The sequence below is a fragment of the Crocuta crocuta genome, unplaced genomic scaffold (genome assembly GCF_008692635.1).
Source record: "Crocuta crocuta isolate KB4526 unplaced genomic scaffold, BGI_CrCroc_1.0 scaffold131, whole genome shotgun sequence".
Lineage (NCBI taxonomy): Eukaryota > Metazoa > Chordata > Mammalia > Carnivora > Hyaenidae > Crocuta > Crocuta crocuta.
Window position 1 is genome coordinate 9081752 of NW_027528977.1, and position 19241 is coordinate 9100992.

A 19241-nucleotide genomic window follows, 5' to 3' on the forward strand; every position below is an offset into this window, starting at 1 on the left:
GCTCATAGGTACAGAGAGCTTAACAGGTCTTTAAAACTAACAAAGGCTGGAAAGCTAACTAAAATGACAAAACGAAAGAGCTCTCCTCCAAAGAAACTCCAAGAAGAAATGACAGCTAATGAACTGCTCAAAACAGATATCAGCAGCATAACTAAACAAGATTTTAGAATAATAATGGTAAAATTAATATCTGGGCTTGAAANGAGAACTATCATAAATGTCTATGCACCGAATATGGGAGCACCATATCTAAAACAATTAATCACAAACAGAAACAAGCTTATAGATAAGAATGTGCTAATAGCAGGGGACTTNAAAGGAGTGGAGAGGTTACTGGGTGGCTCAGTCGGTTAAGTATCCAACTATAGCTCAGATCATGATCTTGCGGTTTGTGAGTTCAAGCCTTGTGCTGACAGCTGAGAGCCTGGAGCCTGCCTCAGATTCTGTGTCTCCGTCTCTCTCTGCCCTTCCCCCCCCCACCCTGCCGCTCTCTCAAAAATAACTAAACATTAAAATAATAAGTAAATAAAAGTAAAGGAGAAGGGTGCCTAGGTGGCTCAGTTGGTTAAGCATCTGACTTTGGTTCAGGTTATGATCTCGCAGTGTGGGAGTTTGCGCCCCTCATCAGGCTCTCTGCTGTCAGTACAGCGCCTGCTTCCAATCCTCTGTCCCTCTCTCTGCCCCTCCCCTGCTGGTTCTCTCTCTCTCAAAATAAATTAACTTAAAAAATATAAAATAAAAGGAGAAAAAGCCATGGTGAAGAATGAGGGGATCTACTAAATGTACTTTACCTAAGTCAACTTTATCCGTGTGCAGAATTGCCAGTCAAAGCACAGTAGAAAGCAAGCTTGTAATATTGCCAAGATTGAAAAAGAGAGTAAAGCAGGTCTAGTAAATGAAAGTGAAGTTCAGAGGGAATGGATTTCTGACTCAAGAATTCACTGCTTCACCCCAGACCAATCACAGATCAAATTCACAGCCTAACAAAGAAATACTTGTGGGTTCCTGAAAAACAAAACAAAACAAAACAGAACAAAAAACTCCATCTTTGAAAAACCAAGTGCTTCAACAATTTCACCAAACATTTCTCTTCTGAAACATCAGCTCCTTTAGTAATGGATGTATTTCCTGAGCAAGTTGCTCTTAAAACTGGTTCAGACCATACATCCATTTGGCATGTTGGGGTATGTTGGGGTGAATGCCAGAATAACACACATATACATACACAGACACACACTTAACACACAGAAAGTATGTATGCACACACACATATATGATTATCATAACATTAATACGTGCATTAGAGATGATATTTCACATCAGAATCTGTGTGAGAGCAAGTAGTCTATAAATTGAAAGAAAATTTTATAGAAGAAACTGCAAAGGGAGAAATGTATAAATTTTTGCAAATTATGAAATATTTTTAGTCTATCTTAAAAGAAGTTAATTTAATTGAGCTTGGGGAAGATGTGCCTACCCTGGAGGATGGTTTGAGAAGCACTGAGTGGATATAATTTTACCATCCACGTAGATGTGATGCCAGAGAGGAGTATTGTGTTAAGTCTTCCCTGCACACCTCAGCACTTTCAAACTACTCCCCTTTTGAGAATGGCTTCATGATCAGAAAGGGATGGAGACTCCCAAGACTGCAAGTCCCACAACATTCTTGGGGCTGCCCTTGGCAGCGTGCGCTCATGTGTCTTTCAGCCCCACGGCCTGGGGGAAAGGCCTGGCCATGTTGGACTTGGCGTGCTCACCCGCCTCCGGAGCCGGTCCCGCTCCTCCCGGATGGCGTTCATGGTGGCCTTGGTCCTGTTCAGCTCCTCCTCCTTGCTGCACAGCATGGCGGTCAGACTTTCATTCTCTTCCCTTAGCCCAGCCAGCTCCTTCTCCCAATGAGACCGCTCTTCAGCCAGGTTGGGATACAGGTCCCGGCCAAGTACCCCCTCGATCTCCTCGACTGTCTGGAAAGCACAAAGACAAGGCAAGTGGGTTACCTGGGAGAAAGGAGGGGGGAAGCAAACAGGCAGGATGGGAGCGAGTGCTGACAAGACGATTCCTCAGTCCTTTCACTGCCAACAGGAACCATGACTAACCCCAAATTATCCTCTTCCCGTTTTCGGATAAGGCTCTGTCACTTGCCTGGGTCACAGTCTGTGTTTCCCAACAGTTCCCAGAGTAAGAACAACATAGTCCCTCCAAGGTACGTTTGTCTATCTGCGGCTCGAACTGCCATGTCCGCACAAGCGTTTATCTCCTCCGCCCACGTTCTGGAGTCGGTGAATACGCATAAGCAGACGGCAAGCCAGCTGCTGATCGTCGTGGTGCAAATGTGAAGTTGCAAACAGCATACAAAATCTAACTTGAAGTTTCCCAAATTAGAGGCCTCGCACATTCCAACTCCGAGAAACCGGGGAGTCCCATCACCATTTCCAGCTTTCCGTGTCATATCAGAATTCAGAAGGTGTGAATGAGGTTCAGTCCCAAGATGTGAAAGATAAAAATAAACCTCAGTGACACAGAAAAGATGAAGCTCGTTGTGGATGCTTCTAAGACAGCAGGGATTTAGTTAATTAACAAGACAGCTATGAGCTAAAAAGAAGAGAATCTTCATAATACTTGAAGAGGTTTTTTTTTCTTTCTTTTTTTTTTTTACAAATCCATTTAAAACATAGTATTAATGGAGAAGGAACATGCATAAAATTAGAAAAAAAAAAGAAAGAATTCCTTCTGCTTGCTTTCAGAAACTATTGACATCCATTGCCCTTTGGCATAAGAAACAAAGCCAACTGCTATGGAAAAAAGAGGGAAGATTACCATGTAGGGTAGAAGGTAGTGAGGAGACATGAGGAGAAACAGGTGGTCTCAAAAATTCAAGAATGTGAGGGGATGACTCCCGTGGGTGCCCACGCTGGTTCCTTCATGAAAAAGTTACCCAAATCTTGTCACCCCTTTTCCCATGTGGGGTTTCATCTTGTCCCTCAAATCTGAGGCTCTTTTCCTCATCAGCCCTGCTCCAGGCTCTTGCTAGCTAGCAGAAATCCTCAGCCCCTGCCTGCCCTCTCCATGCTGAGGCTAGGGCTGGCACCTAAGTTGATATTACAGTCAAATCTAGGGCCCGGGAGCAGCGCCTGGGTGGCTCAGCTGGTTAAGCATCCAACTTCGGCTCAGGTCATGATCTCAAGGTTCGGGAGTTCGAGCCCTGCGTTGGGCTCTGTGCTGACAGCTTGGAGCCTGGAGCCTGCTTTGGATTCTGTGTCTCCCCCTCTCTCTGCCCCTCCCCCTACACACACTGTCTCTCAAGAATAAAAAAAAAAAATTTTTTTTTAATTTAAAAGAAAAGGAAAAAAATATATAGGGCCTCAGAGTCTAAAATGAAAGAAATACCTGTGGTTTGCTTCCCCAAACCACATCAACTGTATATTGATAACCAAGATGAATAAGATTGCAAACCAGCTGCATTACACACATGAATCATGTTTACCTGGAGGTACCACAGCTCTTTTGTGAAATCCAAGATTCCTGTGGATAGAAACCCAGGCCTAGCATCGAAGGTATTTTTCAATTAACATGTCACATTTTCCCTTTACGTAGGCTCCTCCCAGACTTCTCAGTGTGAAGTGCTCTGCCTACCTTACTGAGCTCTGGTGAAGTGGAATAAAGATACCAGAGGCCCAAGAGCAACNCCCTCCCCCTACACACACTCTGTCTCTCAAGAATAAAAAAAAAAATTTTTTTTTTAATTTAAAAGAAAAGGAAAAAAATATATAGGGCCTCAGAGTCTAAAATGAAAGAAATACCTGTGGTTTGCTTCCCCAAACCACATCAACTGTATATTGATAACCAAGATGAATAAGATGGCAAACCAGCTGCATTACACACATGAATCATGTTTACCTGGAGGTACCACAGCTCTTTTGTGAAATCCAAGATTCCTGTGGATAGAAACCCAGGCCTAGCATCGAAGGTATTTTTCAATTAACATGTCACATTTTCCCTTTACGTAGGCTCCTCCCAGACTTCTCAGTGTGAAGTGCTCTGCCTACCTTACTGAGCTCTGGTGAAGTGGAATAAAGATACCAGAGGCCCAAGAGCAACAAGATAGGCGCCCCCCTCGCTCATGAGGAGTTTGTGCAGATGCAGCACCTTCCTCACGGGTGGTCCCTAAGCAGGAAGACAGATGGCTGTGACAGGCGTGGCTTACACCTAGTCCAGTGTGCTCAGGAGAGAGGACTCATTCAGACCCTGAATTAGCACCATGAATGGGGATCTTCTGAAATAATATTCTAGTGACCTTAGAGCTGAAATAAAACTTCCAAGTTAATCCTACAACTTGAAAGTGCTACATGATGGGCCACAGAAAAACGATACAATTCAATACCAGCAGTCTTAGAGTTTTCAAGGAAATTGTCATTTCTTTTTTTTCTTTTTTTTTTTCCTGAGGGAGAGAGACAGACAAAGCATGAGTGGGGGAGGGGCAGAGAGAGAGGGAGGCAATCCGAAGCAGGCTCCAGGCTCCAAGCTGTCAGCACAGAGCCTGACATGGAGCTCGAACTCACAAACTGTGAGATCATGACCTGAACCGAAGTTGGATGCTTAACTGACTGTGCCACCCAGGCACCCCAGGAAATCACTATTTCTGCCGCAAAGCCAGTGACTTTGCCGAAATAATAAATTGTTGCTAATGTTTGTTTATTTTTGAGAGAGAGAAAGAGAGAGAGAGCACATGGGAGGGGCAGAGCGAGAGAGAGGGAGACAGAGGATCCGAAGCAGGCTCTGCACTGATAGCAGAGAGCCCAATGAGGGGCTCAAACTCACAAACCCTGAGATCATGGTCTGAGCCGAAGCTGGACAGTTAACCGACTGAGCCACCTAGGTGCCCCATGCCTTTTTTTTTTTTTTCAATGTGACTCGGCCCAACAAAAATTTAGAGGGCTCCTACTTCTTCCTACTCCAATGTATAGTATGGTTTTCTTAGAAATGCTCATTCCTAACACATATTTGAGAAAACCACACTTCAAAAGAGAGAGAAATGTGACCATTTCCCTCGGATACTCTCAAAGAGCCAGCCAGAGGGTGGGGATGGTGTACCTTGATAGCCAAGTCACAGTGCTCGCTGGCCGTGGTGAGCTGCTCGATGTGCCTGTCCACTTCGGCCACAGAGAGGCCGCAGCTGCTCTTCTTCCGGCAGCAGACCACATTCTCCAGCCCCGTCAGCACCCTCTGTAGCTCCGAGTTCAGGTCACTGCAATTATCTGTGAGCAAATGTGGATGCGAGGAGTTCAGCAGGCAGGTGGGTAATGGATGCTCTGTTTCACTTACCGTGAGGGACCCAGTCAGGTAAAATGGAATGGCAATGGTGCTTCGTATTTCCGACTTTCCTGCTATGTGGCCTCAACTCACAGGCTGCTGGCACTGCCTCTGAGGCTTAGAGCCAACGTAAAGCCTTTACTTAGGAGTTTCAGATCTTGGCCATTTTCTAGATAGACATGCCATGCTAAATGCTCTCGTCTTTCCCTAGAAAACAGCTATTTCTCAAATTCTTTGGTAAGAATGAAAAAGGGTCCCACAAAGGGCTGTTGGGACTTCAGAAGACTTCTGGTCAACCTTCCTCCTCAGCCATTCAGACAAGCAGACAACAGAAAGAGTTTCAGCTAAGATCTCATAACTTTACTAAATGAACAAAACAAAAAGGCCCAGAGTGAACAGGGACACCAGGCATTTTAAAAAGTAAAAATGTAAGAGAACAGTGCTTGCCTCCAATGAGCTTATCATCAGGACTTTTTTTTTCTGATATGACCACTCAACGTGTTCTACCACTGCAATTTAACTCACTTTTCCATGAGGGGAAAAGTAAACTGTTCTAATGAAGTTCATTTTGTTCTCCACGTAAAGGTCTTGTAAACCATTCCAATAATTTGATTCTGACTTAAAAATCTGGGTTACTTTTCCTTGCTCGACATCTAGGGCCTGGTTTGGGAAGAAAAATTAATTATAATTTAATGTAAGTTACAAATATTTTAGAAGGAAATTTTGTGGGGGGAAAAACTCCCCTTAAAGTCAAACACAAATAACCTGCTATTTTGGATTCTTTTCTTGTAGCAAGACAGGTGTTCGCTCTAAGCAACCTCACAGAGTACATTCTTCCCCCACCCAGGTCTGATTTCCTGCATGAAAGGGATTCAACGTCTTCCGTGTCTCTTCTCCATCCTCTAACCCCCTCCTCAGCACAGGCTCCATGCACTAAAACAGTCCATTGCTTTTGGTGTTTACCTTTGCAAGACTTTAAAAACAAAACAAAACAAAACCCTCAGTACTATAAGAAACAGGCTTTATCAGAATATTTTGGCCAATCTTATTTGACTGCCTGGGTCTCCAAGTTGCCTCAATCTAGAGAGAAGACACCCTGAGGCTTTCATACCAACCAATGAACATAATTATTTTCCCTCCTCTCACATCGTTCCTACCCATCTCTGGAATGGCATCACTCAATTACTTAGGTTAACTCTCAGGCAAGGTTCATTTCTTTTTGCCTCACATCCGGAACNAAAACCCTCAGTACTATAAGAAACAGGCGTTATCAGAATATTTTGGCCAATCTTATTTGACTGCCTGGGTCTCCAAGTTGCCTCAATCTAGAGAGAAGACACCCTGAGGCTTTCATACCAACCAATGAACATAATTATTTTCCCTCCTCTCACATCGTTCCTACCCATCTCTGGAATGGCATCACTCAATTACTTAGGTTAACTCTCAGGCAAGCTTCATTTCTTTTTGCCTCACATCCGGAACCCAACCCATCTTGTGAGTGCAAATGCCAAAGCCTATCCCCAAAGTGAGTTCTTCTTACCATCTCCGCAGATACCACCACAGTTCAAACTACCATGATTTCTCCACGGAACCACCTAAACGACTTCCAACCTCCACTCCCCACACTGCAGCCAAAGTGAGCCTCTTAAGGACGTAAGCCAGATGTTACTCCCCTAGCACAGACCACCTAATGGCTTCCCACCGTCATTCAACTAAAATCTAAACTCCTCACCAGAGTCTATGAGACTCTGCATGATCAGGACTGATGATGTTCTCAACCCAGGCTGCACCATGCAATTTTCTGGGGAGCTTTTATAAGTTACCAACATCCAGGCCCCACCCCAGACCAATTAAATCACAGTCTCTGGAGGTGGGGCTTCGGCACTGGGAACATTTTTAAAGTTCTTCATATCACACTCACGTGCAGCCAAAATTAGAACCACTGATCCTGTCCTTGCCTCATCTGCCCGCCTCCCTTCCCCTCCCTCACTCCGTTTACACTCCTGACCTTCTCTCCATCCTTGGAGGACGCCAATTTCCTGTCTGCTCCAGAACTTCCTTTTCCTCTACTGTTTCCTCTGCCAAGACTGATTTCTGCCCAAGTCTCCACTTACTCTGCTCTCAGCTCAAATGGCACCTCCTCATCAAGCCTCTTCCCAACCTAAAGCATAGGGTTCCAGCTCCTCTCTCGGCTCAGTGCCTACCCCATTATCCTGCCTTCTTCATGCCAATTACCACGATCTGATCTGATTTAGGTGCCTCTTATCTCTTCTCTCTGAAATGTGAGCTCCAAGAAGAAACTTTGATCTTCCTCACCAGTGTATCTGCAATAAGAATAGCGTAGGCGATCAAGAATTATTTTTAAGTGGGCAAATGTGAACCTCACATCATATATTTAAGAGACAGACAGACTGGAAACACGGTGCCAGTAGCATCATGTTTTACATCAATCTTACGCTTTTTGTCCTCATCACGGACCATTCCCTGAGCTGCTAACCACTGAGAGGCACTCCTCACTATAGAAGGCTCTCTGGAGATGAAGCACAGGTGCCTACCACCAACTCAGGGCCAGGAGGTCTGGAGCAAACCACTGGGACTGTCTCTGGAGCCCACTTAATTCTAAGTAATAAACAGAGAAATTTCTCCAAATGATCTTTTACCTTGAAGTGCAGGGTTCCTGGTACACTGAGATGGAGTTAACACACACTCTTGAATTATTTGCATTATTTTTTAGTGTTTATTTATTCTTGAGTGAGAGAGAGAGGGAGAGAGTGCCAGAGCAAGAACAGAGAAGAGGCAGAGTGAGAGAGGGACACAGAATCTGAAGCAGGTTTCAGGTTCTGAGATGTGAGCACAGAGCCCTATATGGGGCTCAAACTCACGAGCCGCGAGATCATGACCTGAGCTGAAGTTGATTGCTTAACTGACTAAGCCACTCAAGCATCCCTGAATGATTTGTATTATTAAGTGCTTAAGAGCAGGATGAGGGAAAAAGGGGGAAGCACAGTGACTGGAACCAGGGAAAGCCCGAGGATGCAAATGGAGACTCATATAGCTGCTGGGGCGGACGCTGCCACTTAGCCCTGAGCTTCCTGGCAGCCAGAGCAAAAATGAAACTGTCCTGTCAGAAAGTAGGAAGCATTCCAGTTTCACAAGAGAGACAATGTGTTCTTAGCAACAGATGCTAAAAGTATTTAGGTGCATGGGACTTCGTACGTGGTGTAACCCAATGTGATCACCAGCTTCCGCAGACACAGTTTCAAACATAGACGGATTTCATATGGTTTCTTCTTATACTAACCTTCAATTAGAATTAACTTGTGTTAAAGTACAACGTGAAGGGAATTCTGGGAAGGCGTAAGTTCACACAGTCTTGGCTTTGTGCCTTGCAGTGTCTAATTTGCTGGAAAGATGAAACAGGGGACACAGATGAATGAATGGAATGAGCATCTCCCTTTGAGCAGAGGAGGCAGCTAGCCACCTGCAGCCCAGGATGCATTGTGTTGGGGTTGATATCTGGCACAGCCCTTCTGGTTTTTTCTAAACAGTTTTGAATTAATTGTCAAGTCATTAGAATTTATGGCTATTGTTGTAAAATCAGGTCTGGCAATAGTGTGCCTGGCTCCTCACTCGACAAGCATCTGTGGAGTGGCCAGCAGCTGGCTGCTTTGGACTCAGCATGGCCATGGCGCTCCTCTGCTTCCCTCACTGCTGCTCACTGAGCCCTAGCCCCTCCAATCAGCCCTGCCTCTGCTGTCAGCTCTAAATATAACTTTTCCCCGTTAGATTTCTGAGAGGACCTACAAAGACGAGAGAGCTCAGGGTCATTTTTCCAAGGAGAACCCAGCGGCTTAGGTTCTTACATTGTTGTTTGAGGGAAAACCCAAGTACTAGGACAATCGGGAAAGAGGAAAGAGGGTGTTCATGGCTATGAAAATTAACCCAAACCAGCATTCTTGCTGGGCTAAACACATACACTAATTTTCTTCTTTCTTCCTCAGGATCAACGAAGCCTACCCCTTGAGCTCCATACAAGGAACTATCCCAGAGTTAGTTCATTTTGCATCTGGTGTCAAAGGCTGCCTGTTCTTTGTGGAGTTTTTTGTTTAAACATTTTTTTAATATAATTTTTTTGAAATACATAGAGAGAGTGCAAGTGGGGGAGGGGCAGAGAGAGAGGGAGACACAGAATCTGAAGCAGGCTCCAGGCTCTGAGCTGTCAGCACAGGGCCAGGCATGGGGCTCGAACTCACGAATTCCAAGTTCACGACCTGAGCCAAAGTCAGACTCCTCACCGACTGGGCCACCCAGGTGTCCAAAGTTATTGGTTTTTTTGAACCTCCTGTAAAAACCCTAACCCTGATACAACATTAGACATTACAAACACTTTCCCTGGTCCACCTGACCCTGAGCTGTGCACCTTTACCAGAACGGATCTGCTCCACAACACGGTCACAGCTTCAAGAGCACACGCTCCTGGGGCTTCTGCTCTACCTTTACCGGTCATGTACCAGCCTCCTTTGGAAGCCTCTCTCTCTCTTCCTCCTAATAGCTGTTTTTCAAGTTCTGCCTCAAAATACCCCTTTCCTAGGAAGTCTTCCCTGATTACTTAAGGTCTTTAAAAAAAATTATCCCTTAAAAGTTTTTTAAATTGTGGTATAGTTGGCATGCAATGTTATATTAGTTTCAGCTGTACAGCATGGTGACTGGACAAGTCTATACACTATGCTGTTAGCTGCTGTCACCATGCAGCGCAATTACAATGTCACTGACTGTATTCCCTGTGCTGTGCCTTTCATCCCTGTGACTCATTCATTCCCTAAGTGGAAGCTTGTATCTCTCACTCCCCTTCACGCATCTTGCCCACCCCCCACCCACCTATAGTCTTATCTACTTCTTTCTTTGAGGCATTGCATTCCCTGTAATTACTTATTAACGGACATATCGACCCTACTAAGTCCAGCCCTGGGGACCAATGACTGTTTATTAGTCCTTGTGTTCCCAGATGCTCACAACAGTGGCCACGGACCAGTGCTCAATAAAGACCACCTGAGCTGAAGGTGTAAAAGAAATGAAAGACTTTTTTGGTAAATCAACTTAAAAGTATCCAGTTTTTGTTAGGCGGCTCACTGGTCAAGAATCATCAAATCTAAGACCTATCACGTGGCATACCACACCCTGCTTAAAAGGCAGAAAGCTTTCAATTGGGTGGATCCCTAAGGTGGATGTGTCCACTCAAGTTAGAGACGCTAGGCACAGTGAATTTGAGCCAGTCTGAGAAACAGAAGCAGCTGAAGGCCTGCTGTGAACAGTCCAAAGGCCTTACCTAGTGGTGCAGCAGCCCAGGTCATAACCACAACCCCCCACAGCCTTCCAAAGGCCAGCACATGTACCACCCCTCCCCCTCAACTGCTGTTCTGCCTGGGTGTACATTGTGTCTCATAAGGCAAGTCAAATGGAGCAAAGAGCTACAGATTCTTTCAGCATCAACCTAGAGGTTCTGCTAAGAGGCCAGCTCTGATCTCCTAAGGATGTAACCGCTCAGCTGCTGCTGCGGTGCTAACGCTGAAACCAGGAGGGCTGTGGCTTTCCTTTATAAGCAGCCCCTTCACGTGGCATGCGGCAAGGGATAAGCAAAACTAGAACAAAACACGGAAAAGAAGAAACAGAAGACAACGGGAGGGTCTGCAAGAAAGGAGTAAGACAGTATCCATAAGCACATGTACCCCAATGTTCATAGCAGCACTCTCCACAATAGCTAAAACATGGAAAGAGCCTAAGTGTCCATCAACAGATGAATGGATCAAGAAGATGTGGTTTATCTATACCATGGAATACTACATGGCAATGAGAAACAATGAAATCTGGCCATGTGTAGCAACATGGATGGACCTTGAGGGTGTTATGCTGAGCGAAATAAGTCAGGCAGAGAAGGACAAATACCATATGTTTGCACGTATAGGAGGATTAGGAGGAACTTGACGGAGGACCTAGGGGGAGAAGAAGGGCGGAAATGGTGGGGGAAAGGGAGAGAGGCAAACCATGAGAGACTCTTGAATGCTGACAAAAACTGAAGACTGATGGATGTGGGGGGGAGAAGGGATGGGCATGGAGGAGGACACTTGTGGGGATGAGCACTGAGTGTTATGTGGAAACTAATTTGACAATAAACTATTTATTAAAAAAAAAAAAAAGACAGGATCCATAAAGGTTGCACCCTGAGTACGGCACACCAGGCCTGTATCTCCTGAAGGCAGGAGGACTCCGAAGAACGGTGCTGTGACAGCTTAAAAGCACCTCAAGATTGCCATTATGGACAAACTGATACCATGAATTTCCTGCGGCAACACAGTCGTGAAGGCACATCACCACCCATGTATATTCTTGCAAAAAATGCTAACCTCGTATCTAATGCTAAGAAAACAATCAGACCATCCAGACTGAGGGACTTTCTACGATGCTACTCACATGGCCTCTTCATAAAGGTCAAGGTCATGAAAGACAAGAAAGGTGGGAGACTTGTTCTAGATTAAAGGAGCATAAAGAGACGTGGTAACTAAATATAATGTGTGAGCCTTGACTGGATTCTGGATTAAACAAAAGCAACAAAAGACATTAATGGTACATTTAGGAAAATTTGAATATGGACTATATATAACATTCCATCTGGGTTAAAATTCTCGAGTATGATCAAAGTGCTGTGGTTAAAAAAGAGAAGTTTCCCGTTGTTAAGAGGTTTGTGCTGATATATTTAGGGTGAAACATGAAGTTGCATGATGTCTGCAACTTACTTTCAAATAGCTCAAAAAAAAATTTCTGCATGTGTGCAAAAATCCAATGTGTCATAACATGAACAGCTAGTGAATCTAGACAAAGGGCTTCTTAGGAGTTCATTTTACCATTTATGAAAGTTTAAAGTTTTTCAAAATAAAAAGTTGAGGGGGGAATAAATACTTTACCATTCGAGGCCAGAAGGCCTGATGGAGCATGGACACACTGAGTCTAGATTTAATGTGGGGACCCCTGTGATAATCTATTTCTCTGTGCAGCTACAAGAACCAGAATGCTCTCTGGAAAGTGTCACTGCCACACCCAAATGATCCCCCAAGACCACAGGCACGAGTCAGGGTGGGAGCCACCAGCCTCCACGCTGGCCGGGTCCTAACTTCACTGGAAGGGATGTGTTTCTTTTCCCAAAGGAAACCAAGTTGTACTTTCAGGACTTTTTTTCTTTTCTTTTTCTTTTAATGTTTTTTTACTTTGAGAGAGAGAGAGAGAGAGAGAGACAGAGACAGAGACAGAGCACGACAGGGGCAGAGAGAGGGAGACATAGAATCCAAAGTAGGCTCCAGGCTCTGAGATGTCAGCACAGAGCCCGACGCGGGGCTCAACCCCATGAACTGTAAGACCATGACCTGAGCAGAATTGAGACGCCCAACCGACTGAGCCACCCAGGCGCCCCGTACTTGTAGGACTTCCCTTTCAGCCAAACTTACCAGCCTGAATTTGTTTTCATTGTTGCTATGGTCACTTTGCAGTTTTAACACAGTTTGTTTCTCTACAACATCACCTCTGACCACTCTCTCCCCAAGCTCAATAACCTCTGGTCCAAATGGTCCTTCCTCAGTGCCTGGGTCTTCCATCTCCGCTCAAGGGCCCTTTTTGGTCAGGCCCCTGTCTCAACTCTCAAGAGCAAACAGTGCCAGTGCAGAGCAGGTTGTCAATACCAGTTCCAGACCCTGGGGCTCTCACTGTGGCAGGGATGGGAGAATTCCCAAAGCTTCCAGGAGAAGGGAGATGTGCCTCTGACATCCAGATATGGTCGACACAATCCTTTCTTTCAGTAACCGTGGTCATAGTGCTGGTTGGGGTTGTAATAACCCTGATGAGAGTCCCAAACTTTATTCCCATTACAGATTAAAACAGGCTTTCACAGGGGCACCTGGGTGGCTCAGTCGGTTAAGCGTCCGACTTCAACTCAGGTAATGATCTCGCAGTTCTCACGGGTTCGAGCCCCGTGTTGGGCTCTGTGCTGACAACCAGCTCAGAGCCTGGAGGCTGTTTCAGATTCTGTGTCTCCCTCTCTCTCCTACCCTCCCCTGCTCACTCGCTCGTTCTCTCAGAAATAAACAAAACATTTTTTAAAAGTATATAAAAATAATAAAAAAAATAAAACAGGCTTTCACTGGCTGGCCTTGGAAGCAAACACTCCTTTATAATGCTGGTTTTAAGGAAAAACATGTCATGAGTTTCCAACAACCAAAAAAAGCCAATTTCATCTGAAGAGACACAGTCTGTTTAGAAAATTGAGACAACTTATATTACAAAAGGAGTTCCTGAATCGCAACATTTATGGGAACTCATTTCGAATAAATGTGGTAGATCAATGCCTTGCCATTTGCATCTTATACCCCAAGTGTCCTTTGGGGACTGAAGAACTACTGAGTACAATTTGGGAGAAATGCTTCAAAGTCACATAAACTGAAAAGAAGCCATGACTTTTCCTGCTTACAAGCTTGATTACTGTAAGGAAAGTTCCAGAATGATTTTAGGTGCACTCTTCCATCATTCTGCCCTGTTGACATTCGCAGACAGGTCTTATTTGACCAGGCTCAGATCCCAAGGAGAAAGCACACAGCCGCCTCAAAGAGTCCAGTGAGTCAAAGTTCAGAACTTCAAAGTCGCCTCTAGGCTTGGTTCTCAGGGATGACCAACTCTGTGAACCGCTTAGGGAAAATTAAGCCGCCCAGTTAAAGTGAGGCAAAGGAAAAACAAAAAGGCCACAAAGGGGGCCTATTCCATCAATGACTCAAGGGGCTATTTTCAATCCCGTCTAACCTTTCCAACCTGTGGCCTGATTCTTCAAAGTTCCAGAATCAGGTTACAAATGATCTGAGGGTCTTTTAAAAAGTCTTTGTTGGAGGACCCATCTAGTCACCCCCATTCCTCACAAAAATGCAAATTTCTCCAGACAGCCTCCCTTGCCTTTGTAAACACTTCTCTCCAACCCCGCAGAAATCGTTTTTGGAGGCGGCAGGGCTGCCTTTCCCTGCCCCGACCCCCCTTTCTCCTCACTGGGAGTGGCTGCTTGACACTTTGGAACTTTTTTTCCTGAAGCCATTAAGTCTCATCGGCCATTATGCCAGGAAAATCTGGCTTTCACGTCAAACATATTTCATAGTCACAGCTGTGCCAAAGAGCCAGGTTTCATGTGTTAAATTCTTCCTTGGTTGTCCTCCAAAAACCACTCATAAGGAGGAAATCTGTATCTAAATGATCCCACCAGCAAACAAGGTATCATATGCTTCCTTTCATCCCTGAGTGTGGAATAGTTGAGCATTGCTAGATCCCAGGGAAAGAAGAATTTCTCACATAATGCCAGAAGAGATCTCAACATAAGGAGCAGAACCCAACGCAGGCTGTGCAAAGGTCCAGTGGATCAAAGATTTTGTTTTACAAACAACATTTCCAGATGAGCTCTGCTGTTCCATTAACAGAGCTGGGAGAGCAGCCTGCTAGAGCGTGTGCCCCACACACGCACGAACATGCACACACGCATCTGTGTTCTGCTCTATGGCAACAGCCAGAGTCACTTGGCCTCAAAGTGTTCTGAGATGGAAGTCTGCAAAATCTCGATGAACGGCAAACACTGCTATTAAGCCAGGTGCTGTGATGGCACAGCTGCTCCCTAAATTCCCCCATCAGCACAAGAGACCTCAAAGGATCGCAGTAAGCGGAACATACTAACCGCAGGCACGTTTCACCATTTAGGCAGAGGCATGTAAGAGCAAAGACATCTACAGAAACACGGCCGCCAACAACGGTAACAACTGCTTAGCTGTGTGGCCCTGGACAAGTGACTCACCCCCTCTGAACCCTGCTAGCCCAATTTGACAGGTGAGGAGATTTACAGGGCCTCCTTTCAAGGCTGAAGATTAAACACAAGGAATGCATGTTAATGCTCGACATAAAGTGAGCAAAACATGGTATCTATTCGAGCCAGCCTCTCCCTAACTAGAGCTCTTTGCCAAACTGAGGGAATAAAATTCCCAAGCCGTAATTCCTGCCTTGTCTTTGTCTATTACCTTTATTTTCCAAACAGCTGTGTGACCAGGTCTGAACAGAGGTAAAGCAGTTTATTTTAAGATGCCATGAGACACTGCTGGGGCCTGTCTCCTTCTTCACAGGACTGGTTAGATAGTCGGAGCACTTTCTAAATTGCTGGTTTACTCCTCCAGGCGGACCCTGCCCAGCAGCTGCTCGATGACTGGGCAGCCTGGCTCTGATGGGTGGGGTTTGAAAACAAGAAAAGTGCTTTCTGATGAAGGGAGAAGATTGGACTAATTCGTGCTATCTTAAATGAAGATCGGTGAATATACTGCAGCAAACCCTGCATACAAAATCCGGCTTAAGAAAACCTCTGGGTTGCTAATGCAGGTTTGCAAATATAGCAACCATAATGAAACGGCTGCTTTTTAATGATTTCCTATAATGGTGTTTATATATGGAAGCTTTTTTTCCCTACTGAAGCCATTTAATTGGAAAATGGCAAAGGAATACGAAGAGGCAGGCTTCCAGTTCCGATGGACGCACACAGGGGCGGCACTCTGCAGAAGCCCTAATGTGCTCCTCCTCCTCGATGTCCCTGCCCTCCTTGGGGACCTGGCAGGTGCCGGCCCGGGGCCTCCTGGGCTCTCCCCATGCCCCCTACTCTTTATCTGCATCGCTCCTGCTTGTGCCCCGAGTTCTGCTGGATGTGACCTCTGGGATGTATTTTCCAACGCTCCTGCCCGAGGGTGTTGCTGGAGCCCCTGTCCACCTCCCGCTGTGGCCCTTGCTCCACTGCTGGTCATTCCCTGTTTCCGTGTCTGCATCCTCCAGAGAAGCCCCAAGATGGCATTGCCTGCTGCTCAATACTGGGGGCCTCCTCTGTGTGGGCACTGTTACACTGGCACACAGGACAGCGGGAGCCCCTGCCCTCGTGGTGCCTGCATTCTAGATTCTGGTGTGAGGGACCGGTAACCACTGGTAACGCGCAATGAAATAAATGCACATACAATGTGTCATCAGGAAGCACTAAGTGCTGTGAGGAGAAATGAAGCCGGCAAAGGAGGACAGCACCTGGCAGTGAGGGTGAGGGAAGGTCACAGTGCTCCACTAGGGCCCTCTGACCAGGGCTGGCTGGCAGCCACAGCCAGGGAGCTAATGGCTGGCTCAGGGAAGGAGCACTCCAGGCAAAAGGAGCAGGGAGACAAGACGAGCTGGTCGGGTGTGAGGGACAGCAAGGAGGCCAGTGTGGCCACGGCTGGGGAAGACCAGGGATGGGTGGGGAGGTGGCCGCCTGAAGTGGGAGACGCTTAGCTCTGTGGGGGCCTAGTGTTGATGTCAGGAGTTGGGATGTCCCTCTGGGTGTGAGAGAATGAAGTGTGAGAGTCTCGCAGTCGGAGGGCCTGTGACTTACATCCCCCTCGCACAGCACCCAGTGAGTGGCTAAACAAGTGAGTAAGGGCCGCCTGTGTGGGCAGAGAACACATACAGGCATTGCGGAAACAGGGTCCTTTCCCAACAGGAGCTCAGTCTCGTCAGCAAAGGTACTATCACTGGCTCTGATGAACGTATATTTATAGCGAGGAAAAGGATGGAAAGATCGGATCTGAGATTAATGATCTGGGAAAACGAAGCCAGCTCATAGCACAGGCAGGCAGACCTGGGCTCCTGGGCAGACAGCCTGAGCTACCGAGTGCTCTGTCAGGAGCCCCGGAGGTCACACCTGAAAGACGCCCGGTCTACTCAGGTAGGGTTACCCCTCCACTTCCCCACCCTACTTACGAAACATTGTTGGAGTATGGGGCACAACTTAGTTTCATAAAACGCGCTTTTAGAGACATGAATGGAGAGATCAGCGTAGGCACATCTCTTTGCTTGGATGGGAACGTCTTGGCCATCAGCACCTGTCCCACTCCCAAGGCTGGAAGTCAGAGTCCAGAAGCCTGGGGTCAGGAGGGTTTGAGATCCCGACACTGAAAGAGCAGCACGTGGGACTTGAACCCACAGCTGGGATGGTCCCAGGAGATTGTGTGTATTCTAACTTAAGGCCCGGGGTATGGGTTCAGGCAAGTTTCAGAGAGGCAGTTTCAGCCTGAAGCCAAGAGCTTGAGATCTGGGAGGTTTCCCCGCTCCTCATGCCTTTTCTGTTGAGCTCACATCGGTTTCAGTTTACAGGCTCAATGACTGCTGGCCTCAGGAGCAATCCCTCCTGTTTACCCTTCCATCCTCTTTGAGTATTCTCTGCCTCACTGGCTTCCTAAATATGGCTCTCCTCATTTCCTCCCACCTTTGGCTGGCCGACTGCTTGATGGACTCACTGACTGCTTTACTTGTTCATTCCATCAAGTTTCTCTGAACACACACTGTGTTCTAGGCCTGGTGGCGGGCTCTGGAAATCTATTAGGAGATAAAATAAATACACTTCTGCCCAGTGTAGTTTAGTGAGAGAGTCAGTCAAGAAAAGAACTAGAAATATATCATTTAAAACTTCAATTCGAGGGGTGCCTGTGTGGCTTGGTCAGTTGAGGGTCCAACTTTGGCTCAGATCATAATCTTGCAGTTTGTGAGTTCGAGCTCTGCATTGGGCTCTGTGCTGCCAGCTCAGAGCCTGGGGCCTGCTTTAGATTCTGTGTCTCCCTCTCTCTTGGCCCTTCCTCTGTTTGCTCTCTCTCTCTCTCTCAAAAATAACTTTTTTTTTTAAAATTTCAATTTGATAGAAGATGACAAATGGGGGCAGCAACAGGGTCAACACAGGAACTTGCACAGCCTGGCGCTCAGGAGATGCTTTCAGAGGAGATGCATTTAAACTGAGACTATGTCCCTGCCAAGAGCTCTTTAAAGTCTCCTCTTCAGCTGGCAGTCCTCAAAGCTTAGGCCCCCATTCTCTGAACTCCTCGTTCTACGCATGGCCTCCTGCTGCTTCAGCAACCATCTGCAATAACCCAGTGTCTCCTAACTGCTTTCCTTCAGCCTAGATATCTCCTCTTGGCTTATGTATACCTGCTGCCTTCGGAAGCATCTCCGCCCACAGACCCCGGGACACCTCGGACTTATGCCTGAACAGAACCTCTGACCTGCACCCTGAACTCCCATCCCCTCAAGTGAAACAAAACCAAACAAAACTCAAAGCAAAGCCACCTGGCTCTCTTTCCCGTCCTCCCATGATGGCGATTTGCAGCATCATCCATCCACTGTACAATCCAGACACTGAGGGAACATCTCCACACACATACTTTCTCCTTTCACCCTCTGTTTCTAATCCTTCAGCAGATCTTGCCAATTTTATACCTCTCTAGATCTCAACTACCACCACCTTGATCCTAGCAATAATTGTGCCCAGTGGGATGTTAGCAATGGTTTCCTAGCTGGCCTCCTCCATTCATTCTTTTACCATTATTCTTTTAATGTTTTTGTTTTTTTTTAATGTTTTATTTATTTCTAAGAGAGAGAGAGAGAGACACAGAGTGAGCAGGGGAGGGTCAGAGAGAGAGGGAGTCACAGACTCTGAAATAGGCTCCAGCCTCTGAGCTGGCAGTCAGCACAGAGCCCAACGCGGGGCCCGAACCCACGAACCGCGAGATCATGACCTAAGCGAAAGTCGTACGCTTAACCGACTAAGCCACCCAGGCACCCCTTAATGTTTATTTTTGAGAGCAGGGGGAGAGAAAGAGAAAGCATGCACACTAGTGCAAGTGCATGCAGGGAAGGGGCGGGGCGAGGGGAGAGGATCTAAAGCAGGCTCTGCACTGACAGCTCGTGAGATCACGACCTGAGCTGAAGTCAGACACTTAATGCACTGAGCCACCCACGGGCCCCTCCCCTGTTCATTCCTGATCCACTGATTCTCTTTACTATAGAATGATTAATTCAAAATGCAAATCTGA

General features: G+C 46.3%; 1 protein-coding gene across 3 annotated transcripts in view; it reads right to left on the minus strand.

The window, feature by feature from the left end:
* MCC (MCC regulator of Wnt signaling pathway) overlaps nucleotides 1-19241 on the minus strand; it is a 271105-nt gene that overhangs the window by 74973 nt on the left and 176891 nt on the right. For all 3 annotated transcript variants that reach the window (XM_077757204.1, XM_077757203.1, XM_077757205.1), the window contains exons 5-6: nucleotides 5092-5255; nucleotides 1758-1964 (exon numbers count right to left, since the gene is read on the minus strand). In XM_077757204.1, coding sequence (XP_077613330.1) covers nucleotides 1758-1964; nucleotides 5092-5255 — 371 coding nt within the window. The remainder of the gene's footprint in view (nucleotides 1-1757; nucleotides 1965-5091; nucleotides 5256-19241) is intronic.